General features: G+C 41.7%; 1 protein-coding gene across 7 annotated transcripts; it reads right to left on the reverse strand.

Moving 5' to 3' along the window:
* Positions 1-474: 474 nt before the first annotated feature.
* On the reverse strand, positions 475-27,953 carry inf2 (inverted formin 2). Of its 7 annotated transcripts, XM_045715571.1 has the most exons (23): positions 27,718-27,953; positions 19,271-19,682; positions 14,277-14,392; positions 13,634-13,793; positions 10,876-10,909; positions 10,505-10,646; positions 10,247-10,379; positions 9,488-10,072; positions 9,183-9,325; positions 9,004-9,065; positions 8,815-8,917; positions 8,622-8,707; positions 8,295-8,395; positions 7,370-7,440; positions 6,384-6,491; positions 6,165-6,235; positions 5,938-6,058; positions 5,642-5,806; positions 5,405-5,507; positions 5,125-5,277; positions 2,061-2,849; positions 1,721-1,774; positions 475-875 (listed from the first exon to the last, which is right to left on the reverse strand). In XM_045715571.1, the coding sequence occupies exons 2-22, from the start codon at positions 19,665-19,667 to the stop codon at positions 1,722-1,724; spliced, it is 3,696 nt and encodes a 1,231-aa protein (XP_045571527.1). In that variant the 5' UTR covers positions 19,668-19,682; positions 27,718-27,953; the 3' UTR covers positions 475-875; position 1,721. The 7 variants fall into 7 exon arrangements, 6 of the variants coding, with proteins under 6 accessions (XP_045571527.1, XP_045571531.1, XP_045571536.1 ...); XR_006769249.1 differs by having other exon boundaries at positions 1,721-2,849; XM_045715575.1 differs by lacking the exon at positions 1,721-1,774.

Below are 27,953 nucleotides of genomic sequence, written 5' to 3' on the forward strand. Positions count from 1 at the left end.
TTGAATGACAAAGCAATAAGTTAATTTACATTTCATAATCATAACAAATACCTTAGCGAAGCCACCATCACACCGAGGATGTGGAGTGATGCTTGGGGCAAGAACTACAAAAACAACAATAACCGACAACCCTGAATGCAAGGCAAACTATGTTAGGATGGATGACTATGAGCTAGCTCCAACCAGAGCGCCGCAGTGCAGACATTTGCAGTTTGGACAGACAGATGATTCTTGGACCCAAGCAACATGGATACGCACCTGCTCCCCGCACTGACCTAACAGAGGTGCTCGACCCTAAACACATGTGGACTGACTACAGGTTATAACGAGGCAGAGAGCGTGAACTGCAAGGCGAGAGACAGACCGTAGTTAAAGGGATACTTTGGGATTTTGGCAATGTGGCCTTTTATCTACTTCCCCAGAGTCAGATGAACTCAGCTGTTATAGATGTTCAAATAATCTATAGTGTAAAAATAAGGGAATTTTCTTTTATTTTCAACATATATCATTCATTTATTTCAAAAGTGACAGTAGGTTTGCTGGGATTGAGGCTGTGCAGAGACCACAGACAGTAGTAGCCTCACGGAGCATAACAGGCTGCATGGGAACGTGTTCATGACTCAGCCTCTTGGTCGGCTACAAATCAACCTGGCCAGGGAACAATGGCAGCTTTTCAGTTGATTTCAATATCTTTAAGAACTCAAAATCATCCAAAAGGAAGAAACAACATGCTGATATCTTCTTGGAGGAATCAATTTAGTCCAATATAACGTAGACCTAGTCCATTGCAATGTGCACAAACCATGTATGGGGAAAAAACAAAAAAAATCATCTCAACATTTCCTTCCCTTTTGACTTCCTTTTCCTGGAATCGCCTAGGGAGAGGACAGACTGAAATTAATAGATTGCAGTAATCAAATGACATACCAATGACTTTAAAATAGTTTGCCGATAATATCCCAACATTTGTAGTTACTATTGCATTTGATGGATCAGAAAGAGGCTTGGCAGGGGTGAGAATGGACTTTTATTATGTTTCTTATGCCATTTCATTTCCAAAATACTCATAGTGCTACTGGTTGCATCAGTCTCTAGATCATTAAAGCACTAAATTAATTTAAATTAAGACATCTTTCAGCAAACACAGACTTACAAAAGGACACAGTTTACAGGAAGCACAAAAAAAAGTAATTGTATTAGTAGTTTAAATAATCCATTTAGCTGTTTAGGTTGTTGTGAGGTTGGGCAGTTCAACAACATATAGGTATGGAGGTACAGGAAACAAAGACAGAAAAACTCCTTCAAAAAAATTACACACAGAGCAGAAGTGCTAAGCAAGGTCTTCCCGCTGAGGTATGACATCGAAGTGTACTTGGATATAAATGATAAATGTTCAACTGTGGCGTTTATGAGGTGTCAGTTTGAGCTTAAGTAAGTCTTGTCAAGATAAGATTCAGGCTGACAAAAGGGCATAAAGTAGCAGCCAAGATGCCAGACAAAGTGGTTTATCTTGAGTTATTACAATTTGATTACCAGGGATTTTATAGATTTTTACTGAAGAGGACAGTGTTAATAGCAAGACAAGACACAATCAGATTAAACCAGATCCCCGGTTAGACCGACGCTCGTCTGTTAATTGAAATCATGGCTTGGTGCTGATGCGTTGATAAAAATGTCCCTGCTTGCACCAGTTAGTTTTCCATCCAGTCGTTTGACCTACCTCACTGCAACACACACCCCTTTTTACATTTAGGGTGTCCCTTTCCAGTGTTACCTTGTGTTTTAGAGAGTAAAAAAACAAAAAAAACACAAAAAACAAACTACTTGATGATCATGAAAGGACTCAATGCGATGTAAATGGGAGGCTTTTAAGAATGTTTTCCAAAAACAGTACATTCATGCTAAAACTTAAGTTTTAAAAACAGCACCAAATGATCAGACACTATATAAAACGTAAAATGCAATAAAACCACATAAAAAAAGGGGACAACATCTCCCTTTCATACACGTCAGGAGACCACAGTTCCAAACATCTTTATTAGAATGAATGAATACATTACCTTCATTACTCTTATTTTTGTTTCTTCTAAAGAGCTTCTGCTGTTTTTTATCCTCTGGTGTTAGGGGTCCCGACTCAAAAGAAGGCAGAGCTTCAGATACCAATGAGAGCAGATCTTTAGAGTCCACTCCATCGTGCACATCGTAAGCCAGTACGCTTTGCGCCGCACTGACCAAACACTTGTTGCCATTGGTGTCTCGGTGTCCATTAGTTACACCCTCATCCTGTGCCACCATCTTCACCATCATGTCATCCCCAGTCTCATCTGGTCTAACAGTCTTTACCATCATGCTGCTCCTCTTACCTTCAACGTCATCTTGGCCAATGGTTTTTCCCATTAGCTTGCTCTCTATAATCATGTCCATATCAGTGACAGCCATTGTGCAGGCTCCATTAAGTTGACCCTCTCCATTGCTCTGTGAGCACTCAGGCATCAAGTCCTCCGTCACCAGGCCACTGTTGACATTCTGGTTGATTTCAGCCAGGTCTGTGAAGGTAGAGGGACTTGGGGTGTTATTTAGGACATCCATTCCTAGTATCGCCAGAGGTGACGAATTGTCTGTGGGGAGGGTTGGCAGAGGCTCCCCTCCATCCTGGGGTTCAGCTGGGAGCCGGTTAGTCTTTGACAACGCTGTTTTTTTTGGGTATTTTTCTTTGGGTTTGCTGGGGCATTCGTTCACTCCTTCTCTTGGTGCCCTCTCCTCTGCCTGGGGTTGGGTGGGAATGGGAGTACTGGAGGCTTCTGAGACCGAGGCTTCGACATCTTCTTTTACAGGCTTGACACTTGATCCTGCAGGTGAGAGAGGTTCTGTTAATGCTTGAAGAGCAGGTCTACTGTACCAGGCATTCCTAACATTCCATCATTCTTAATTAAGCAGGCAATGTTTAAATCTGGCAAGTGCTGTTAAATAAAATACACAAAGAAGCACAACCAAGCACACATTCTTGATGAAATTAAGCAAGTGTAATTGGTAGTGGCTGCAATAAAGCTAAAATGTAAGCACAGAGGATTATTTAAAAAGTAATAGATCAATAATACTCTTAGCAAAAGATGTTTCTTTAATTTACAATTTGTAGAAACTGAGAATAGAAAGGTTCAGAACTTTTGTGAAACATCACGGCACAGTTGAAAAATATGAATCAAAACTAGATGGTGGTCAGAGATAGAGTGGAGGGGCTGAGGGTAGCTGAAGGGACTAAAAGCAAAACAACTATTGTAAAATATACTGGGTCTGTAAAATGTATATAGTATGTATAAGCTGGAAGTAGAAGCCTAAGTGTTGTTGTCCATTAGTTTACTCCAATTAGGGGAGGTATGGTAGGGTTAGGGGAAAATATATGGGAGACTGGAAATGAAGCTGGCAATTACATTGATGGAAGCCACAATCCATCCTCAATATTAAAGCTAATCTTCCCCCTTAATATACAGTACCAGTCAAACGTTGACACTCATTCAAGGGCTTCTTTATTTGTACTATTTTCTACATTGTAGAATAATAGTGAAAACATCAAACTATGAAATAACACATATGGAATCATGTAGTAACCAAAGAAGTATTAAACAAATAAAAATATATTTTATATTTGCGATTCTTCAAAGTAGCCACCCTTTGCCATGATGGCATTCTCTCAACCAGATTCATGAGGTAGTCACCTGGAACACATTTCAATTAACAGGTGTGCCTTAATTTCTGGAATTGTTTTCCTTCTTAATGCGTTTGAGCCAATCAGTTGTGTTGTGACAAGGTAGGGGTGGTATACAGAAGATAGCACTATTTGGTAAAAGACCAAGTCCATATTATGACAAGAACAGTTTAAATAAGCAAAGAGAAATGACAGACCATCACTTTAAGACATGAAGGTCAGTCAATGCGGAAAATTGCAGTCGCAGAAACCATCAAGCGCTATGATGAAACTGGCTGTCATGAGGACCGCCACAGGAAAGGAAGACTCAGAGTTACCTCTGCTGTAGAGGATAAGGTCATTAAAAGTTAACGGCACCTCAGATTGCAGCCCAAATAAATGCTTCATGAAGTTCAAGTAACAGACATCTCAACATCAACTGTTCAGAGGAGACTGCGTGAATCAGGCCCTCATGGTCAAATTGCTGCAAATAAACCACTACTAAAAGGACCAATAAGAAGAAGGGACTTGCTTGGGCCAAGAAACATGAGCAATGGACATTAGACTGGTGGAAATCTGTCCTTTGGTCTGAGGAGTCCAAATTTGAGATTTTTGGTTCTAACCGCCTTATCTTTGTGAGACGTAGAGTAGGTGAATGGATGATCTCCGCATGTGTATTTCCCACCGTAAAGCATGGAGGAGGAGGTGTTATGGTGTGGGGGTGCTTTGCTGCTGACACTGTCAGTGATTTATTTAGAATTCAAGGCACACTCAACCAGCATGGCTACCACAGCATTCTGCAGCGATACGCCATCCCATCTGGTTTGCGCTTAGTGGGACTATCATTTGTTTTTCAACAGGACAATAACCCAACACACCTCCAGGCTGTGTAAGGGCTATTTGACCAAGAAGGAGTGTGACGGAGTGCTGCATCAAATGACCTGGCCTCCACAATCACCCAACCTTACCCCAATTGAGATGGTTTGGGATGAGTTGGAGCGCAGAGTGAAGAAAAAGCAGCCAACAAGTGCCCAGCATATGTGGGAACTCCTTCAAGACTGTTGGAAAAGCATTCCAGGTGAAGCTGGTTGAGAGAATGCCAAGAGTGTGCAAAGCTGTCATCAAGGCAAAGGGTGGCTACTTTGAAGAATCTCAAATATAAAATATATTTTGATTTGTTTAATACTTCTTTGGTTACTAGATGATTCCATGTGTGTTATTTCATAGTTATGATGTCTTCACTATTATTCTACAATGTAGAAAATAGTAAAAATAAAGAATTGAATGAGTAGGTGTTTCCAAACTTTTGACTGGTACTATATATATATATATATATATATATATATATATATATATATATATATATTCGGCGAAGCCTGGTTATGGTTGAGTATAGGAGTGAAGCTGGAGACAGGACAGGGTAAGAGTCATCTTGTCCTTACCGGGCTGGCCCGTATCCCTATTCATTTCACAAGAGAGGGGGCTATCCGTTTCGCACCTGGGCCGGGTCTTCCTGAGATGAAAGCCTTTCCGGATATCATTAAGGAGGTGGTCGATAATACAGCCATCGTCCTGTGGCGGGGGTCCTTTCCGGACTGGTGACAGAGGATAGAGAAAAAGATGTATTAAGATACCACATGGCAGGCTACTCTATCGTCTTAGTGGGAATACAAAACATAGACTCCTGACAGACAGGAGATATGGACCATCAGAAGAACTCACTTATTTTTCCATTCTCCCCCTTCTGTCTCTTGGATTCCTCCTCCTCAAGCTGCTTCTTCCTTTTCTCCGCCTTCACAGCCTGCTCTTTTCTGCTCTTGTTTTCCTGTGGAAGTACATAGAACATTGGGAAAGAGGATTTGAGGCAACTTCATAACCAAACCTCTGTTTTCAATGTACTAGTGATGGAAATATGCATTATTAACATTTATCCGTCTATTAGTGATGTGCTCCTCTGACCTTTAAGGCTTTGATGAAAAGCCCCCTGAAGGTCTTAATGGCGCCGAAGAGCTCTTCCAGGGAGAGTTGGTTTGCATCCTCACACAGGTAGAGGGCCAGGTCACCCTTCTTCCTCACAATCTCTGCAAACCGCTTTTCCAAATCCAGGCAGGCCTCCAGGTTTTCCTTGGGGAGAGAAACGAGGTTGAACCATTGCCTTTTAAAGAACGCTAGTGTATAGTTGACCTCCAAAAGAGTTTAAAAAAAGTCATTATTGGGAGGCAACCACAATAGAATACAATTCACTGGTTTCATACCTCAATGACCTTTTCAAACTGCTCCTTTACATCGTCCACAGAGTTGGTGACTTTCTTTGCCGCTTCTTTCAGTCGTTTTAGTAAGGCACCGGCTTCCGCCTGAATGGAGTCAAGGTTAACTCTGATGGATAAAAGTCAATATTTATAAATGTTAATGTAATTTAATCATTTGTTTATCAATTGCAGAGCTCATAATAACAATTGTTTGAATAAAAAGGGTTTTATACCCAGCTGCCTTTTCACAAATCTCAATGTCGTCAGGAAGGTTCAACAGCTCTGGGTGGTTCAGCTCTGCCTCCTGTAAACAAGTCATGAGTTTATTTATGATTTCCAACTTTGATTTGATTGTCCATGTGAAGTATGTTTGGTTTCTGTGAGGAGCACTGACCAAAGTTGTTTTTATCCTCAGAAAAGCACTAAAGCGCTATAATTTATAATAGGGTTACCTCCAGAATGTGATGGAGCAGGGTAATGCGGCTCTTGTTGGCCTTAGTCTCAGTCAGCTTCAGCAGAGAGCTGATCTTAAAGCCCTCAGCATTCCCTGTGTGACTTCCCTGTGAGCAAGCAGAGAGTCAGGAGTTAGAGCTTTTCAGACTGCATAAGTGTTACATGTTTACGGGTGAGTGGAATGTCATCCTTCATCGGTGGGGTTTAACGATTGTTGACATTCAATATTAATGGTACATTACCACTACCAACTGGACTGGAGTATAAATCCATTATACTTTGTGATGCAAAAAGGGGAAAAAGGAAAAAACAAATTAGCCTGCCAACTAACCCTACATTCATTAAAAACCCACCACCCCTTTCCACCATTTTGATTGACGGTCTGGGAGAACGGGACACTCCCATTCAACACTCCCTGTAACTCTTCTGCAGTAAAACCTCGTAAACCTAAGTACTTCTGTGCAGCTGCCACAACAGAACCTATTTTCTGTGATTTACGTTCCATTTCAGCATTACACTTGATAACCATGGCAATGAACACCAAAAAGCCAACCTTTCTGAAGCACATTTAATTCGTAGGCCTATCATTCTGTACTGGCAAAGGTCTACTACCCACTGGGAGCCTCTTATCATCCCTCAACATTGACCCATCTTCCTCTACTTTATTCACTGCCTCAGGATACGACACCTTCAGTACAACTGACTGACCATCTCAACCTGTCTCTCTCATACCGGACACTTCTGATCCTCAGCAACATGGGCACCTCGATAGTTAACACATACCTTTTTTTCACCAATACTACACATTCCTTAGTCCCATGCCCTCCTGCACACATCTAGGAATCTCCCTACCTACTGCAAAATGACCATAAGCTTGGCACCTGAAACACTTGTGGGTTCGGCACAAAAGCTATTACAGGTTAACTGATATCCTAACATTACTTTGTCAGGTAGGAATGCCATCATTTGGAGAGTCCTTACTTACATAGTTGAGGAAGTTTCCCACATCAAGGATGAGCCTGCAGAAACTAGGCATGAGAGTGCTCATTCTGAGACCTGAGGAGACCACATTTTTTTTAATGAAACATTCTACGCAAAACAATACACTTTTAGTCATTTTGAAAAATCAACACTTGAGTAGTTAAAACATCTCCAGCACAAAGCAACAATTTGTTCTACATAGAACAGCATATAATAGTTACCACTCTTGACAATTCTAACAATTCTTAATAATAACCCTTACTGTGTCCTCTGCTAGCTTACAAAAATATGCAATGGATTCATAAGGTAATCATTGTAACATGAGTGTTTCAGTGGTGTAAAGTACTTAGTGTTTTTACTTAAAGTACTACTTAAGTCATTTTTTGGGTTCTGCATTTTACTTTACTACTTATATTTGACAACTTTTACTTCACTACATTCCTAAAGAAAATAATGTACTTTTTATTCCATACATTTTCCCTGACACCCAAAAGTACTTGTTACATTTTGAATGCTTAGCAGGACAGAAAAATTGTCCAATTGACGCACTTATCAAGAGAACATCCCTGGTCATCCCTACTGCCTCTGATCTGGCGGACTCACTAAACACATGTTTCGTTTGTAAATTATGTCTGAGTGTTGGAGTGTGCCCCTGGCTATCTGTAAAAAAAAAAAAAAAACGCCACCGCCTGGTTTGCTTAATATAAGGAATGTTTTACTATAGATCCTTACGTATATCTTATAAATGAAATGTACATTTGATACTTAAGTACATTTAAAACCAAATACTTTTTCTCAAGTAGTATTTTACTGGGTGACTTTCACATTAGTCATTTTCTATAAAAGGTATCTTTTCTTTTACTCAAGTATGACAATTGTGTACTTTTTCCACCACTGGTGTTCATACAGGAAAGTTGCTGTTGACTTACACTGGCATGCTAATTCAACCACCTCTGCTTTGGGCTTGAGCATGTCCAGTACTGAGGTGGTCTCCTCACACAGCAACATACAGTCTATCCTCAGCTGGTAACTGTGGGTAGACACGAGAGCGAGGACACGAGAGCGAGGATACGAAGTAGGGATGGTATGGCAGGGAAGAGAGATACCATTGGGAATTAAGAAAGACAAGTCAAGGAAGTGCCAAACAAAAACAGACACCAGATTCCGTTAACTATCACAGCCAGAGATTCTTCTCTACATACAGTATCCAGTGAGGTGGCAGGAATTATGAAAATGAGAAAAGGAACAGCAGTTACCATGGTACAGCCAGGAGAGAGATGTAGAATCGGTCTACATTGGCCAACTTAAATTTTTCTCCTTGGAAGGATTTCAGGTTATCTATCTAAATTGAGACAGAAAAGGGAGGCTCTTTAGTCAGACCACCATGTTTGCTGTATTAATAAAGGTGATTTGCAAACATTGTGAAAGTCTATCTGGTACCTACAGTACCTCATGTTTCTCAGGTAAGAGTTTAATAAGCTGCTTCAAGACCTCCACATCGAACTTAGAGCGATCCCCACTCTGAATCAACACCACAAACTCATCATGAGAGCTAGATAGAGAAGCATGGAGAAAAAAGTCAGCTCAATGGGGTAAAAACATTGAAATCAATACTGACTTAATGACAAATTACTTTACCATTTGAATTGCTTAAGAAATATGTTCAAATTCAAGTTCTTCTTTGCATCAATAAAGGAGATCTGTAGAGAGAAGAGGGGAATATACATTTTGTTAGGGAGGTTGTTTTAGGATTCATAATGAGCCATGTTTTGGTGTGCTCCAGATACAAGAGCTGTAATGAGTGTTGACCAGTGCACCTCTTTAGGCTCCTTCTTGACAGGAGCAGCTGCCCCTTTGTCTTTGTGTTCGGTCACTGGGAGACAGAACAGCTGTTCAATGCTGGAGTAGTTGGGCTCCAGAGGAGCATCTTTCTGAGCTGAAGTCCACATGGAATGACCATCTGTGTGTATGTTAAAGGAGGGAGAGAATAACCACAACACATCTGGAATTACCTCACAAAAAAATCCAACCAGACAATCTTTTCCCCTCCTACATAGAGCAGACTGCCTCTATAAACACAGGGGAGGATCATTGAAGAGAGATGCCAAGGTTTTCCACTCACCAGTGACAGCTCTGAGTTTCTGCCAATTGAGCTTCTTCATCCTCAGGGTGGGGCAACGGCCTGCCTTGGAGGCAGCAGTAGAGACACACCCCAGGGACTGGCTACTCTGGGCCACCACAATGCCACCTATGCCAGGGGGAGGTGGTGGTGGAGGCGGCAGGCCTGGCATACCGGGCAAGGGTGGGGGTGGTGGAGGTCCTCCACCGCCCATTCCTGATGGGGGAGGTAGGGGTGGAGGAGTGCATCCTGGGGAAATCTGCATCCTGGGTAGAGGAGTTGGTGGTGGGGGTACTCCACCTCCAATGTGTTGTAATGGTGGAGTGGGGGGTGGAGGAGGGGGAGGTGGGCACTGAAGGGGACCTGGTCCCATCATATTGGGATATAAGGAAGGTGGAGGGGGTAGTGCAGGAGAGGACACATTTGTGGAGCATTTGGTCAGTCTTTCTTGGTCGTCGTCCACCATATCGGTCTGAACAGCCTTATCAATCTTCTTGGGTGGCAGACCATCCACAGCATCGACACCAGCTGTCCTGCGCTTTGAGAACACCAGGCGTTGCATAATAATCTCACGAGAGTCCATATGAGCTGGAGCACAGAATCACACACAAACACTCAAATCTACTGAACTTTGTTGATATGTAACCAAGACAAACATTTTTCCGACGCACTCTGTTCACCCAGACTGCAGTCCTCTGCCCATAACTCTCTTAGGGGATAGCCTATTGAACTATTGAATGTGTCAGGAGCGTGATGACTCACAGTCTTGATTCAGCAGAATGGCCCGGTTAGTGATGGCCTCCAGGGCTTGCCAGATGTCAGCCCTCTCGGGCCCCAGCAGCAGCAGGGCTTGTAGGATGGACAGCAGCTGGCGGGACGACGGAGAACTGCTCACCTTGAGGTAGACCAACACACATCCAAACCTTATTTTGAGTGCACTTATAATTTTGTTGTTTACGGAACTAGCCATGAGTAGGTGACATGCAGTGTTATGGCAGTGCAGCTGACAGCTCTGCTCACTTTGTTGAAGAGGGTGATGAACACCTCCTGGTGACTGCTCATGTCTATGCCTCCATAGACCCTCAGCAGCTCCTCCTCATCCTCAGACATGGCCTCTTCAAACGCCTCACACTGAATGATCAAGTCCTCATCCTCCTCATCTCTGTCTCACACACACAATTAAAAAGGGCCTATTGAGCAAGTAGCCTGTTTAATGTTTATTTCCCACTTGCACATCAAATCAACAAAATTATTGACAAATGTGCAGGTAACAAAGGTTTTGTTTACCATTTCACTCAAACTATATTGTACTTGACCAATGCATGGGCATTTCTTATCTGCACATGACAAAAAAGTCACAATGAAACGAGGAAGTAAGTCAAGGCACTCACCTCAATTTGGGCAGTATATCAAGTAATTGTAATCCTATAAAACAGAAACACTGCATTTAATAAAGACAGTCACAAAAACAATGATCCAACTCCCAATTGATCAGTTTCCTACTTTAAAGTAGGTTATTAAAAAGTTGGAACACTGCGGAATATGATCTGGAATCAGCGAGTGAAGTCAATTGCAGGTGAGCGATTAGGACATAATTATGGTGCGTTCAAGACAACTTGGAAATCTTCGACCTCAGACTTCAGTGCGTTCAAGACAACTGGGAACTCGAGTTGGATGACCAGCGTTCAAAACAATTTTTCCCAGTCGGAGCTAATTTTTTTCCAACCCACTAAAGTCGAAAGTCTGATATTTCTGAGTTCCGAGTTCCCAGTTGTTTTGAGCGTGGCATACAAGTCGAAAACTCAGGCATCATATCAGAGCTTTGACTTCTGCTGCGTTCATAACCAAGTGGAAGGTGGGAATTTACCAGTTGTGAATTCGTAAATACCAGTTGGATGCATTCATATGGTTTGAATTCATTGAGAAACACTGATTGGCTAATGGCCAACAAGCTGTGTAAACCATAAACTAAAAGTACAGCTATCATGCTTGTAAACAAATTATAGTGTTCAAAAATGATATTAATAGATTGCATTTTATAAATAATGTTTTGTTGCTGCATTTAACTGCCAGAAATGCTGTTATCGAGGTAATTTCCTTATTAGGTGAGGTCAGAGGTCAGCATCTGGGAGAAATGGGAACTCAGGATGATAGACGACTTTCCCACCAGTAATTATCAGTTGGAGGTCGTTCAAAGGAATTTTTCCCAGTTGTATGTGGTAAATTCCCCTTCCCGCTTGGTTACTAATGCACCATTCTCTTACCTGAAGATCAATGAATGTGGTAAATTCCCCTTCCCGCTTGGTTACTAATGCACCATTCTCTTACCTGAAGATCAATGACTTCTCGATTTCTCTCAGTCTGAGCTCGCTTTTTCGAGTTCCCAGTTGTTTTGAACGCACCAAAAATGTATTTGCAGTAGAGTGGTGATGTGGAACGACTTCGAATAGGCTACATTTACAGAATTAAAAAAAAATCGAAAATGTATTGCAATGTATTACCGTGAATAGCAAATTCACAAAGAAAGGGAATGGCGACTTGACTTCCGACAAGCTTTTGTTAGACTGCAGCCAGTAGGCCATTATAAAAAGGTAGGCATAAATCAAAGCCTGTTCATAGAGAATAGCCTACTTTGGCCCAAGATAATGGCGCTTTCAAGACAACTGGGAATTTGAAAAAAAGGTTCAATCATGATGTAAGTGATCTTTAGGTTGACGCGCTAGAAAGATGCCCGAGTTTCTGACATGGAATTTCGAGTTGGATGACCTTTCGGAGCTAGTTTTTTCCCTGAGTTCCCAGTTGTCTTGAACGCACTGAAGTCAGAAGTCGGAGATTTCCAAGTTCTGAGTGGTGAGTTCTGAGTTGTTTTGAACGCGGCATTAGACCGCTTTGGAATGCTCTTAGACTTCTTATTATTAATTAAATAAATAATCAGAGGTCTAATATTGGGAAAGACAATACTGTAAAATGTCAAGAACCATAATATTATGCATAGCATGCATGTTTATCAAATTTTGATAGGCCTATGCCCATATTTCTTCAACAAATTCAGCACACAAATCTACAGCATACTGTAGATAGGCCTAATCCTTGATTTCCCCTTCATTAAAACACATATTTTTCAAAAACAAAAAATATTCATGAAACACCATCTATGCCAGACACAAATGCATAATTGTATCCCTGAATATGAGGTTTGCACAAGATTCAGTTGCTTGGGGACAGATTGAGGACAGGCATATACAGTAGCTAGAAGGACCCAGTAACATACACTACATGACAAAAAGAACGTGGACACCTGCTTGTTGAACATCTCATTCCAAAATCATGGGCATTAATATGGAGTTGGTCCCCCCTTTGCTGCTATAACAGCCTCCACTCTTCTGGGAAGGCTCTCCACTAGATGTTGGAACATTGCTGTGGGGACTTGCTACCATTCAGCCACAAGAGCATTAGTGAGGTCGGGCACTAATGTTGGGCGATTAGGCCTGGCTCACAGTCAGCATTCCAATTCATCCCAAAGGTTTTTGATGAGGTTGAGGTCAGGGCTCTGTGCAGGCCAGTCAAGTTCTTCCACACTGATCTCGACAAGCCATTTCTGTATGGACCTCACTTTGTGCATGGGGCATTGTCATGCTGAAACAGGAAAAGGTCTTCCCCAAACTGTTGCCACAAAGTTGGAAGCACGGAATCGTCTTGAATGTCATTGTATGCTGTAGCGTTCAGATTTCCCTTCACAGGAACTAAGGGGCCAGGCCCGAACCATTAAAGAGGAGTGGGATAACATTCCACAGGCCACAATCAACAGCCTGATCAACTCTATGCGAAGGAGATGTGTTGCGCTGCATGAGGCAAATGGTGGTCACACCAGATACTAATTGGTTTTCTGATCCACGCCCGTACCTTTTTAAGGTATCTGTCACCAAGAGATGCATATACGTGTTCCAAGTCATGTGAAATCCTTAGCTTAGGGCCTTATGAATATATTTCAATTATAACTCAGTAAAATCTTTTAAATTGTTGCTTGTTGCGTTTTATAGTTTTGTTCAGTATACATTTTCTCATTAACAATGTGCCACTGTGTGACCTTGCAGATGAACTGAATCTCTGCCAAGTGGCTGAGTAATGAAGATAAACAATGCGCTGTACCAATAAACTCCTTGCGCATCTTGTCTCTCTGTTGCAGGTCGTCTGTCCCAAAGATGATGGCGTTGATGACACTGAGGAGGGTGACCATGTAGGGCACGTTGTCTGTGGCCTGCAGCTCGTTCATGATCACACTGAAGCGATACAGCTGGGTCTTCACACCCTGCGGGACAAATGACCACATTAGACATACTGTATATCATTCACTCACACTGTGGGAGGACAGCCCCCCCCCCATACATGGAATGGTTTAATATTGGTCAAAAAGTTACATTAATCAATGTATTGACAACTATGGATGTAACTAGATAACATAATTAAGTTACTTAGGCAGTCTAACATCTGTACACTAGAAGGCAGTGGTTATTCAGTAATGTATGGAATGAATAAAAATTACTTTAATTATCCTATTTAATGAGATTCTTTTGAGCTGAACTAGCATGTAACATTTTTTTTTGTCATATCTGATTTCAGTCAGCTTTCATCAAAATCACACACATTGTTATGTGTACTTTCCCCCCAGAATTGTTTTTCTCTCATCTTCCTTCCTATATCACAATCAGGCAACTTATCCTGTAGGTGAATGGTATATATTTCCATAGCCTCTGTCTATTAGGGACAGCTTGTCTGGCTGTATGGCACTTGCCTTGTAATGGTCCAGGGCATCCAGGGCCAGACGGTACCCATCAGAGGAGAACATGCTCAGGGCAGCAAGCAGCTCAAACACCTGCTTCTTCACCATGGTATTGGACGTGTCCAAGGCTGTGGTAAGACATTGTCACAGTCAGTGTACACATAGGGTGTATTCATTATGCTAACCGTGTTGCAAAACATTTTGTCTGTTGCAAAATGTTTTGCAACAGAAACCATTTACTCGAAATGGAAAATGTTTTTCATTGAAAATTTCTATTGGACAAATTCAGGTAGGTCCCTCCCTGTTTCGTTCCGTTTTCGCTGTTTGGTTCTGTTTGGTTTGATTTCAGTTGCAAGATGTAATAAATACAACCATGGTCATGATCCTCATATTACATCCTGCCTCTTTCTTTCTCCCTTGTCTGGTGTCCTCTAGAATGTTATGGCTTATTTTAAGGAAACGTGACGTGAACTTTGCCCCTTTTCTGAAAATGTTTTTTTGTTTGTGATAAGTGTGTCAGTGTACGTGAAGATGTTGCAATGCACTGTCTCTCCACACAGTGTCTCACTCCATACACTTTGTCTGACATAACAGACTATATCTGACCTGAAATGTTCCATGTTGCCATTGTACTCCTAAATCTACAACTGAATAAAAATTCTTACGGATTATGTATGTGCATTTATGCTCACTAAGGCCTTTATATTATATATACAGTACCAGTCAAATGTTTGGACACACCTACTCATTCAATTCTTTATTTTGACCATTTTCTACATTGTAGAATAGTAGTGAAGACATCAACACTATGAAATAACACATATGAAATCATGTAGTAACCAAAAAAGTGTTAAACAAATGAAAATATATTTTATATTTGAGATTCTTCAAAGTAGCCACCCTTTGCCTTGTTCCAGGTAGTCACTTTTAAAGAACTTTTAAAGTTTCTTCAAGTGCAGTCGCAAAAACCATCAAGCGCTATGATGAAATTGGCTCTCATGAGGACCGTCACATGAAAGGAAGACCCAGAGTTACCTCTGCTGCAGAGGATAAGTTCATTAGAGTAACCAGCCCAAATAAATGCTTCACAGAGTTCAAATATCAGACACATCTCAACATCAACTGTTCAGAGGAGACTGTGTGAATCAGGCCTTCATAGTCAAATTGCTGCAAAGAAACCACTACTAAAGGACACCAATAAGAAGAAGAGACTTGTTTGGGCCAAGAAACATGAGCAATGAACATTAGACCAGTGGAAATCTGTCCTTTGGTCTGAGGAGTCCAAATTTGAGATTTTTGGTTCCGACCGCTGTGAGAAGCAGAGTAGGTGAACGAACTTTGCTGGTGACACTGTCGGTGATTTATTTAGAATTCAAGGCGCACTTAACCAGCATGGCTACCACAGCATTCTGCAGCGATATGCAATCCCATCTGGTTTGTGCTTAGTGGGACTATCATTTGTTTTTCAATAGCACAATGACCCAACACACCTCCAGCCTGTGTAAGTGCTATTGAACAAGAAGAAGAGCGATGGAGTGCTGCATCAGATGACCTGGCCTCCACAATCACCCAACCTCAACCCAACTGAGATGGTTTGGGATGAGTTGGACCACAGAGTGAAGGAAAAGCAGTCAACTAGTGCTCAGCAGATGTGGGAACTCCTTCAAGACTGTTGGAAAAGCATTCCAGGTGAAGCTGGTTGAGAGAATGCCAAGAGTGTGCAAACCTGGATGGCATACCAGTGGAAGTATACCAACATTTTTTTGATATACTCAGAGGACCAATATTAGCAAGTTTTAACCACTCCTATATAAACGGTAGATTATCGGACACGCAACAAGAACGTCTGATTTCATTATTACTGAAACAGGATACAAGTGGTATATATAAAGATCCAGCCCATTTAAAAAATTGGAGGCCTCTTAAACTTCAGTGTTGTGATGGAAAAATTCTAGCCAAATGCTTGGCAAATAGAATTAAAAAGGTTTTGTCAGATATTATTAATTCTAATCAGACAGGTTTTTTACACGGACGATACATTGGAGATCATTTAAGACGAGTACTGGAAACAATAGAATACTATGAATTATCGGGGAAACCAGGCATGGTTTTCATAGCTGATTCTGAAAAGGCTTTTGATGAAGTACGACTGGAGTTTATATATACAGTTGAAGTCGGAAGTATACATACACTTATGTTAAAACTTGTTTTTCAACCTCGTGCGAGAAGTGCAAATCAATCCCAGAACAACAGCAAAGGACCTTGTGAAGATGCTGGAGGAAACAGGTACAAAAGTATCTATATCCACAGTAAAACAAGTCCTATATCGACATAACCTGAAAGGTCGCTCAGCAAGGAAGAAGCCACTGCTCCAAAACCGCCATAAAAAAGCCAGACTACGGTTTGCAACTGCACATGGGGACAAAGATCGTACTTTTTGGAGAAATGTCCTCTGGTCTGATGAAACAAAAATAGAACTGTTTGGCCATAATGACCATCGTTATGTTTGGAGGAAAAACCGGGAGACTTGCAAGCCGAAGAACACCATCCCAGCCGTGAAGCACGGGGCTGGCAGCATCATGTTGTGGGGGTGCTTTGCTGCAGGAGGGACTGGTGGACTTCACAAAATAGATGGCATCATGAGGGAGGAAAATTATGTGGATATATTGAAGCAACATCTCAAGACATCAGTCAGGAAGTTAAAGCTTGGTCACAACTGGGTCTTCCAAATGGACAATGAACCCAAGCATACTTCCAAAGTTGTGGCAAAATGGCTTAAGGACAACAAAGTAAATGTATTGGAGTGGCCATCACAAAGCCCTGACCTCAATCCCATAGAAAATTTGTGGGCAGAACTGAAAAAGCGCATGCGAGAAAGGAGGCCTACAAGCCTGACCCAGTTACACCAGCTCTGTTAGGAGGAATGGGCCAAAATTCACCCAACTTATTGTGGGAAGCTTGTGGAAGGCTACCTGAAACGTTTGACCCAAGTTAAACAATTTAAAGGCAATGACACCAAATACTAATTGAGTGTATGTAAACTTCTGACCCACTGGGAATGTGATGAAAGAAATAAAAGCTGAAATAAATCATTCTCTCTACTATTATTCTGACATTTCACATTCTTAAAATAAAGTGGTGATCCTAACTACCCTAAGACAGGGAATTTTTACTCTGATTATATGTCAGGAATTGTGAAAAACCGAGTTTAAATGTATTTGGCTAAGGTGTATTTAAACTTCCGACTTCAACTCTATATGTGTAAATGTCTGAATGCTTATGTGTATATATATATATATATATATATATATATATATATATATATATATATATATATATATATATATTTACAAAAAAATGTATATGTTGGATAGGAAATGATGCAGACAATTACATTGATGGAAGCAACAATCTATCAGCAATATTAAAGCTGATCCACCCCCTAAAAAAATTAAAAAATTAATATTACAAATAACAACAAAAAAGAGTGCAAACCTGTCATCAAGGCAAAGGGTGGCTACTTTGAAGAATCTCAAATATAAACTGTATTTTCATTTGTTTAACACTTTTTTTGGTTACTACATGAATCCATATGTGTTATTTCATAGTTTCTTCACCACTATTCTACAAATGTAGAAATTAGTCAAATAAAGAAATACCTTGAGTGAGTAGGTGTGTCCAAACTTTTGACTGGCCCTGTATATACACTACCGTTCAAAAGTTTCCTCGTTTTTGAAAGAAAAGCAATTTTTTGGTCCATTAAAATAACATGAAATTGATCAGAAATACAGTGTAGCCATTGTTAATGTTGTAATGACCTTTGTTGCTAGAAACAGCTGATTTTTAATGGAATATCTACATAGGCGTACAGAGGCCCATTATCACCAACCATCACTCCTGTGTTCCAATGGCACGTTATGTTAGCTAATCCAAGTTGATCATTTTAAAAGGCAAATTGGTCATTAGAAAGCCTTTTGCAATTATGTTAGCACAGCTGAAAACTGTTGTTCTGATTAAAGAAGGAATACAACTGGCCTTCTTTAGACTAGTTAAGTATCTGGAGCATCAGCATTTGTGGGTTCGATTACAGGCTCAAAATGGCCAGAAACAAAGATTTTTTCTGAAACTCGTCAGTTCTGAGAAATGAAGGCTATTCCATGCGAGAAATTGCCAAGAAACTGAAGATCTCGTACAACGCTGTGCACTACTGAACAAGAGGACAAGTACATTAGAGTGTCTAGTTTGAGAAACAGACGCCTCACAAGTCCTTAACTGGCAGCTTCATTAAATAGTACCCGCAAAACACCAGTCTCAACGTCAACAGTGAAGAGGCGACTCCGGGATGCTGGCCTTCTAGGCAGAGTTGCAAAGAAAAAGCCATATCTCAGACTGGCGAATAAAAAGAAAAGATCAAGATGGGCAAAAGAACAGACACTGGTCACCAGATCTCAGCCCTATTGAGCTGTTGTGGGAGCAGCTTGACCATATGGTACGTAAGACGTGCCCATCAAGCCAATCCCACTTGTGGGAGGTGATTCAGGAAGCATGGGGTGAAATCTCTTCAGATTACCTCAAAACTTGACAACTAGAATGCCAAAGGTCTGCAAGGCTGTAATTGCTGCAAAAGGAGGATTCTTTGATGAAGCAAATTTTGAAGGACACAATTATTATTTCAATTAAAAATCATTATTTCTAACCTTGTCAACGTCTTGACTATATTTCCTATTAATTTTGCAACTCATTTCATGTACGTTTTCATAGAAAACAAGGACATTTCTAAGTGACACCAAACTTTTGAACTAACACAACGTGCCATATATACTGTATATATATATATATATTTTGTTTTTTGTTTTTTTGTTTTGTGCACACATACTTGATATCCTGTCTCATAAGCCCATACGGGCTGGGCACCAATTGGTGTACGACGCGGAAATAAAATAACTAAATCATCAGTGGAACACATTTTTAAACACTGCATTTCTCATTCCTAGGTGCTGTAGAACCTTGGGAGAGTTTGCGGATGTAGCCCTCATTCTCCACGATAAAGTGGATCCCAGCCGAGGAGTTCATGACGGCCCGGACACAGCTGACACAGGTAAGCTGCAGCAGGGCATCTGTGATGCGGGAGCAGCCCCTCCCAGATAGCCTGTCCAGGGCCTCCAGCAGCAGGTCCAGCCCACTCAGCTCCAGGAACTGGACCATCCAGGACTCCTCGCTGCCCTCCAGACGACGCTTCAGCCCAGAGTAGTTGACCACGCTGGGCACCTGGAGCATGCGGATGCACAGCTCTGGGTCGGCACTCTCCAGGTTGGCCTCCAGCTGGGTGTCTGAGTCCTGGGAGGAGCCCAGATGGCCCCTCACCGCCGCCCACTTCCTCTTCCCGTCCGACTTCACTGACATGGTGATGGAGAGGGTCTGTGGAGGGAAGTTAAGGTAGTTTAATTAATTAAGGGGGCAAGAGGTTCAGTTCAGCATCATAGTGAACATAAACCTGTTTACTATAAAGTGCTGAAAAGGGTGGAAAGTGAATTTTCTTTTGCCGTTCATGGTCAAACTGTTATTGGCATGGTTTTGTGCAAACAAGCCATTAACTATTTGACCTGCAGATGGACTTTTGCATAAATATGCAGGACAACTAGTCCCCATTAGAATAGTTTCAGGGCGTTCCTGTCTAAAGGATGCAGGCCTTTATCACAACATAGCACATTCATAAGAAATGACAGCTCTGCACATTGTGGGACAAGTGAATGATATGTCAGCAGTCCTGTCGTCATTAGTCCTGCCAAACATCCAAACTTAATCCTGTAGTGAAAGGGAAGCGACTCGCTGTCAGCTAATCAACAGCAAACACGAAGACAGGCATGACAAAGACAGTGCATATTTATGGGAGATATTATTCTGTGTATATACTCTATTTTCAATTACATCCAACCGTAAACAAGGTTTTGAGTAATAGTATCACTGTGAAGAGAAAAATACCACCCAGGATATTAATAAGCTCATCTGATCTTTGACCGTGAGTGGCTGGCATTGGCACAAATGCACACATTTTGATCACACAAGTGACCTTTTCTGGGACAGACCCAGAACACTGCTCCCTCACAGTACCCTGCACCACTACCACATACGCACAACATCTCTTGTAATGTGTAACCAGCAGAGGAGGCTGGTAAGAGGAGGACGGCTCATAATAATGAATAGAATGGAATGAATGAAACCAGGCGTTGGGTGTGTTTGAGACCATTACATTTATTCCGTTCCAGGCATTACTATGAGCCCATCCTCCCCATTTAAAGTGCCACCAGCCACCACTGGTAATCGGTGTATGCAAGTGCCCACACTGACTGGGTAGGGATTGAGTCTAAAAAAGGGAGAAATTCCCAGAAATCTAGAAATACTTCATCTGTAGTTGCAAAGTGTGACGTGTGATGATCTAGCAATCTAATGAACAAAAGTAGAGGTAGAATTTTCCTCCCAAAATGCCTTTAATTATATCACACTTGCCAAGACTAACCTAAACAAGATGGTATTGGAGAGGATAAATATAAACAACCAAATTGCAGCTCTGCACGCAGCTCTGCAACACATGGCCTTAGCTAAGGAATCTGGGCTATGTAAATAATGTTTCTGTGTTGAGTTTAATGTAAAAGGCTCTCATGAACACTCTACGCAAAATAACAAAAGGGTAAAAACACTGGGTACTGATGATAAGATTCCCCCACAGTGGGAATTTAGATGGAACTCAAGTCAACTCTGAAATGCAAGAAACTGTAAACTCCTACAATTTGGATTTCCATTCAGTTCTCAAGTTGCCTATAATTCAACAGGCAAAAAAAGGAGCTGTTCTATTCCAGACACGTTCGTGGCGTGGCTGATTCTCTCCGACTTGGGCTGCCAGTGTGACAATGTTACCGTGGCAGCCAGGCCCTTTCACAACAGGCCTTCTCATCCTCCGTCAAAAAGCTCTGTTCATTAGCTACAGAATGAGTGGAATGTCTCCTGTTTCACTGGCTGCTTTCTGATATCTAATGATATTTATACTCAAGCATATGAACACCTTACAAGGATCTACAATCTATTCAACTGTACAAAGTGATGTACAGTAGGGTCCATGGTAAATAGAAGGGTCATTTCACCAATTCTGTGCCTTTTGAGTAGTGTAACTTCGTGATTTTTAAAATTTTATTTCACCAAATGTTACCATTCTGTCATAAAGAGCACATGTTCAATAAAAAAAAACACATTTTCCCATCTCAGTAAGTGCCTATTAAGTGCCAAATAAAGTAACAGGGTTGATGACTTAAATCATCCACAAATCCCCTTGTGACAGGGGGAATCGAAGAATGTATTATTCTTTTATTTTATTTTTATGCTGCTGCAGTGGATAGTGGCCATTTTACGGGCTCCTGACCAATTCTGCTATTTCATTTTTTAATGCTAATCTTAACTTTTTTTGTACATAATGTCTCCGCCATCACTTCCTATGACCCAAAACGACTTCTGGACATCAGAACAGTGATCACTAACCTCGATTTGGATGAAGATTTCCACTTCAACGAGTCGGATGCTCTGGACGTTATGCTTACTCCAGACCAAGCTCTAATCCCCGGGACTTGAAAGAGGAGGCGGCAGTGAAAAAGAGGCCGGTGAGGCGGTCTCCTAACGAGATTAGTTCGGCAAACAAATAGACCGCCATTGCCCTGTGTTCTGTTGTCGAATGTACAGTCACTGGAGAACAAACTGGATGAACTCCGTTCGAGACAATCCTATCAATGGGACCTGAAGAACTGTAATATTATATGTTTCTCTTGGCTGCACAAGGACATGGATAAAATATATCTTGCGGGTTTCTCCATGCATTGTCTAGACCAGACGGCAGCCTCGGGTAGGTAAGCATAATGGGGAGGGGGTGTGTCTCTTTGTCAACAGCAGCTGGTGCACAATCTCTAATGTTAAGGAAGACTTGAGCTTTGCTCGCCTGAGGTAGAATACCTCATGATAAGCTGCAGACCATATTACTCACCAATTTTTCGTAGCTGTCTATTTACCACCACAAACCGATGCTGGAACTAAGACCACACTCAATGAGCTGTATAGGACCATAAATAAACAAGAAAATGCGCATCCAGTGGCGACGCTTCTCATGGCCGGTGATTTTAATGCAGGGATACTAAAATCCGTTTTACATCATTTTTACCAGCATGTCAGCATGACCTTTACTCCACACACAGAAATGCATAAAAGGCTCTCCCTCACCCTCCATATGGCGAATCTGACCATAACTCTATCCTCCTGATGCCTACTTAAATGCAAAACAGGAAGTACCAGTGACACGCTCAATTCGGAAGTGGTCTGATGAAGTGGATGCTAAGCTACAGGACTATTTCACTAGCACAGACTGGAATATGTTCCGGGATTCATCCAATAACATTGAGGAGTTTACCATATCAGTCACCTGCTTCATTAATGAGTGCATCGACAACATCTTGCCCACAGTGACCATACTTACATATCCAAACCTGAATCCATGAATAACAGACAACATCTGCACTGAGCTAAAGGCTAGAGCTTCCGCTTTCAAGCCATGGGACATTAATCTGGACGCTTATAAGAAATCCCGCTACGACCTCCGACGAGCCATCAAACAGGCAATGTGTCAATACAAGGTTAAGATCAAATCCTACTATGCCAGCTCTGACACTCGTCGGATATGGCAGGATTGCAAACTATCACGGATTACAAAGGAAAACCCAGCCGCGAGCTGCCCAGTGACACGAGCCTACCAGACGAGCTAAATACCTTCTATGCTCTCTGAGGCAAGCAACACTGAACAATGCATGAGAGCACCAGCTGTTCCGGACGACTGTGTGATCTCACTCTCTGTAGCCAATGTGAGTAATACCTTTAAACAGGTTAACATTTACCGCGGGGACAGATGGATTACCAGGACGCGTACTCAAAGCATATGCTGATCAGCTGGCAAGTGTCTTCACTGACATTTTCAAACTGTCCCTGACCCAGTCTGTAATAACTACATGTTTCAAGCAGACTACCATGGTCCATGTGCCTAAGAACACCAAGGTAACATGTCTAAATTATTATCGCCCAGTAGCACTCACATCTGTAGCCACTGTTGGGTTATGAGAATATGAAATATACTTATTCATGTCACTGAGGGAGTGCTTAGGTTTAGAGGGTCTACACCAGAAGTTAATGGTTATCTGTAGGAGGAAGGTATATAGTGTGTGCAATTATGCTTGGAATTTGCTGAGTGCATGGAAGCTATCACATGTGGTAGGCATTGATAAGGGGAGAGAGCCATAGATTAGTGATGAAGGGGGGTCGAGGTCAGGTCAGGTCACATTAAGGGAGAAAGAAAAGTTTATGGCCCATAGTATTTGCCAGCACCATACCACCCTGCATCCCACTACTGGCTTTCTTCTGAAGCTAAGCAGTGTTGGTCCTGGTCAGTCCCTGGATGAGAGACCAGATGCTGCTGGAAGTAGTATTGCAGGGCCTGTAGGAGGCACTCTTTCCTCTGGTCTAAACAATATCCCAATGCCCCAGGGCTGTGATTGGGGACACTGCCCTGTGTAGGGTGCCGTCTTTCGGATGGGACGTTAAACGGGCGCCCTGACTCTCTGAGGTCATTAAAGATCCTGTGTCACTTATTGTAAGAGTAGGGGTGTTAACCCCAGTGTCCTGGTTAAATTCCCAATCTGTCCATCATGGTCACCTAATAATCCCCAGTTTCCAATTGGCTCATTCATCCCCCTCCTCTCCCCTGTAACTATTCCCCAGGTCGTTGCTGCAAATGAGAACTTGTTCTCAGTCAACTTACCTGGTAAAATAACGGATAAATAAAAATAAAAGTATTTAGTGTCCTGCCGAGCAGTAAAGATACAATGTTTGTGCAGATGTGTAGGAGGAGATTCAGCCTAGGAGGAAGGGTTAAATATCAGTGCTTGTGTCTAATGCAGCTGTGTTGACCCTATGGGATGAATAAACTTGGTCTAAAGCTTTCATAGTGTCTGTTGAGTTTTACTCTGAGAATTAGAACCTAACACCACGAAATGCTTTGAAAGTCTGATCATGGCTCACATCAACACCATCATCCCAGACACCCTGGACCCACTCCAATTTGCATACCGCCCCAACAGATCCATAGATGACACAATCTCTATTGCACTCCACACTGCCCTCTCCAACCTGGATAAAAGGAATACCTATGTGAGAATGTTGTTCATTGACTACAGCTCAGCGTTCAACACGACACTGCCCTCCAAGCTCACTAAGCTCAGGACCCTGGGACTGAACATCTCCCTCTGCTACTGGATCCAGGACTTCCTGACGGGCCGCCCCCAGGTGGTCAGGCTAAGCAACAACACATCCGCCACAATGACTCTCAACACGGGTGCCCCTCAGGGGTGTGTGCTTAGTCCCCTCCTGTACTCCCTGTTCACCCACGACTGTGTGGCTGCGTATGACTCCAACACCATCATTAAGTTTGGATGAGAAAGCCTTTAGGGGAGGAGGTCTTCCATTCAGATTTATAGAATTGTCCATGTGGTCTATAATAAAGGGCACTTCATTTAATATAACAGGCTTTTAAAATTCAATATTTGTGCACAATTTCTACTTAAAATATCAAATGAACGCAAAAGGCACTCGTTTCTTGGAATGACCCAGAATGTTTTAGTCTAGGTGAATTCCACAACATCAGTCATGAACACAGTCATGGACACATGAGAAATCCATGAACATCATGTAGGGTTTCCTAGATAAGTCAGCAGGACTTTCCAACATGGGTCAGGCAGTTTTCAGTAGGAACTAGGAAGGGAAGGAATTTCCTGAGACAGGAAACACAAGAAAAACATGCTGCCACAACAAGATTTGGTGTTCCTCTTTTTAAAATGTTGTTCCTCACACAATGCTGACCTGACCTCAGTTAGAGAAAGAGCTTATGTTTATAAACATACATCTGGACCAGTTGTGGGTAATCTAGATAAAAAGGGAGAAAGGGGCATTCTTTTTTAGCTTGTTGCTTCTGCACATTCTTAATGCTCAGTGACAGCTCCCACATAGCCACACTCACATTGGCTTACTCACTGCAGGTCAGGAATACCCCCCTGTGGCTCAGTTGGTAGAGCATGGTGTTTGCAACGCGTGTTTGCAATGCCAGCATGGTGTGTGCAACGCCAGGGTTGTGGGTTTGATTCCCATGGGGGGCCAGTACAAAAAAATGCATGAAATGAAATGAATGTATTCACTACTGTAAGTCGCTCTGGATAAGAGCGTCTGCTAAATGACTAAAATGTAAATGTAAAATGTACTCAAGGGAAGCAGCCTACATTAAAACAACCCACTATTCTACTGTAAAAACTAAGTGCTATTGTATAATAAAAGATTATCCCTATTGATTTCCTTGTAAGCACTCAGCTCACGCATACAGCATAGAAAAATATGTCTGTATTTTCAAAGGAAAGATTCAAACAATCTATGACTTTGTTCTTATCACTTTGAGTGCAGGGGGCTGTTGTGTAAGCCAAACAGAAGAAAGTAAATAAACTACAACATGGCTGGGGTAAGAATAGAGCCACATGAAGCCCAGTTTTTATGGAATTTATCGTATTTGTTGTCACTGGAATGCCAGACTTGACCATGAGTGACAGACCCAGGTTGTCTCAGTTCTGTCTCAGAGCAAACATTGCTGCCTACAGTTTAGTTGACTGTCGTGTTTCCATAATGCAGACTTAATCCACCAGAAAAACTCATTCCAAAATATATAACTCTGAAAGATCAAGCTGGATTGCCTGGAATTATCCTTTGATGCTCTATGTTGTTTGAGCATCTCCAATCAGCCTACTCAACATAACTGTATCTGTGACTTATTTGCCCCCCCCCAAAAAAAAATTATGTGTTGGCGATGTCCATCTCCTCACTTGCACTACTGAGAGTATTAATGAGCGATTTCACATCTGGTATTAATTTTCTAGAACTAGTAGCCTGTAATAAATTTCTCACTATCTTCATTGATGATGCGAATTTGAAGAGGTTGAATTTAAACCTTGTTCATGTTATTGACTTCAATGTTAAGACCTGTGAGTTCAGAGCAGATGTCTGAAAGGAGGAGTAACAATCGTCAATAATTATTGATGAGCTAATAGCGCAGGCGATGTGTTGATAAAACTTTGGTAGCGTTTTCCTCAGATTTGCTTTATTAAAGTCCCCAAGCTACAATAAATATGGATGGTCTCAGGATATGCGGTTTCCAGTTTGCAGAAAGTCCAGTGTAGTTTCTTGAGATCCATCGCGGTGTCGGAGTGAGGGGAAAGATACACGGCCGTGACGATAACCCGAAAATAATTATCTGTTATGGCAATGCCTTACAGTGGGAATTTGAGATGATTACTACAAGTTTAATTATCTGGCTAGACTAACTACCAATCTTAAAGCTGTTAGCTGACATGGCTGATTAATTCAGTGACTGACAAAACATGAGAGAAACTGCTGATCCACAAGGAAATGTAATTCTATATTTATTTATATTATTTTGGTCAGGGGCCCCCCTTATGCCTGGATCGGGCCATGATGGTTATAATGATGACTTTGAGCATGCCTTGCCTTGAACAATAAATTCATAGAGGTGCATACAACATTCCTGAGATCATGCTTGCATGAAAGGGCCATCAGAGAGTGATGTTAATAAGCAGAGCCTTATATAAACAGGGCTGAGGTTTCCAACTGAACTTGGACAGTGTATCCCGACCTGGTTACTGTTAAACAGTGCAATGCACAAGCATGATTTTATTAGCTGGATGTGAATATGTTAAAAATGCATCATAGGCTATATGTAGACCACATCTGTCTGTGTTTCTGTCAAAAGGGACCAACGGACTCCATTGATGTAACTTGACCTGCATCACCCACAAGCAGTCCTCGTGTCTTTGGGAAACACTAAGGGGATGTTTGACAATTTCCAAAATGCATTATGTCAGGATATTCACTCTTGTAATAATCTGTTAAAAATAAATAAGAGATAATGGGGGATGTGATTTCCATTAGATGAATTGCCATCTGTTAAATAATGATCAATACAGGTAGGCTAGACTTATGTCAGTAATATTACTCTTTGGAACAGATGTGAAAATGTGTTTCTGGTTGATAATCAAGTGAAGTAAGTACTCTAGTGCTACGGATTCCAATGTTGCGCACTGTCTTTATTTTGCGCTCTCGACGGCTCCCATTTTCATGGTGTCACAAGGGAACATAACGGGAAAACCTATCACCGGCTTATAATGTCGAATTCAGATCATGTATCATTTAGATTGCCTACTGGAACGATTGGCTTCAAAAATTCACTTCGTTGTCTGAAGTTCTCATAAATAGCCCACCGATGCGCTAAAAGACAATTCCCTTTAAATCGCGCGTTTCCAGCTGCGCTGCTTACCTGATCTTATGCCAAAATAACCACTTGAAGAATCGCGTCCTCCGATTGCGGACAACGTATCTTTCCCGCTTCCAAGCGCCTTTTTCTTTCGTGCTTTACCAGGATACCTCTGTACAATGTATGTAGAGGTTAAGTGGAGAATGAGTGGGGATGGTTAGGGGAATTTCAGTTTGGTCGTGGACTTCATCGTTTACACATGAGTGCAATGTGACGACGCTGCAGGCACAACTGGCTGG

Source organism: Salmo salar, chromosome ssa01 (assembly GCF_905237065.1).
Source record: "Salmo salar chromosome ssa01, Ssal_v3.1, whole genome shotgun sequence".
Classification (NCBI taxonomy): domain Eukaryota; kingdom Metazoa; phylum Chordata; class Actinopteri; order Salmoniformes; family Salmonidae; genus Salmo; species Salmo salar.

Bases quoted from the DNA above. Each gene is read 5' to 3' on its own strand.
- inf2 (XM_014166252.2), bottom strand. From the start codon at position 19,667: ATGTCAGTGAAGTCGGACGGGAAGAGGAAGTGGGCGGCGGTGAGGGGC. The intron at 6,492-7,369 runs GTAAGTAAGGAC...GCTTGCTCACAG, and splicing joins TGGGAAACTTCCTCAACTAT to GGAAGTCACACAGGGAATGC. The intron at 5,278-5,404 runs GTGAGTTCTTCT...CTCTGTCACCAG, and splicing joins GGGGGAGAATGGAAAAATAA to TCCGGAAAGGACCCCCGCCA.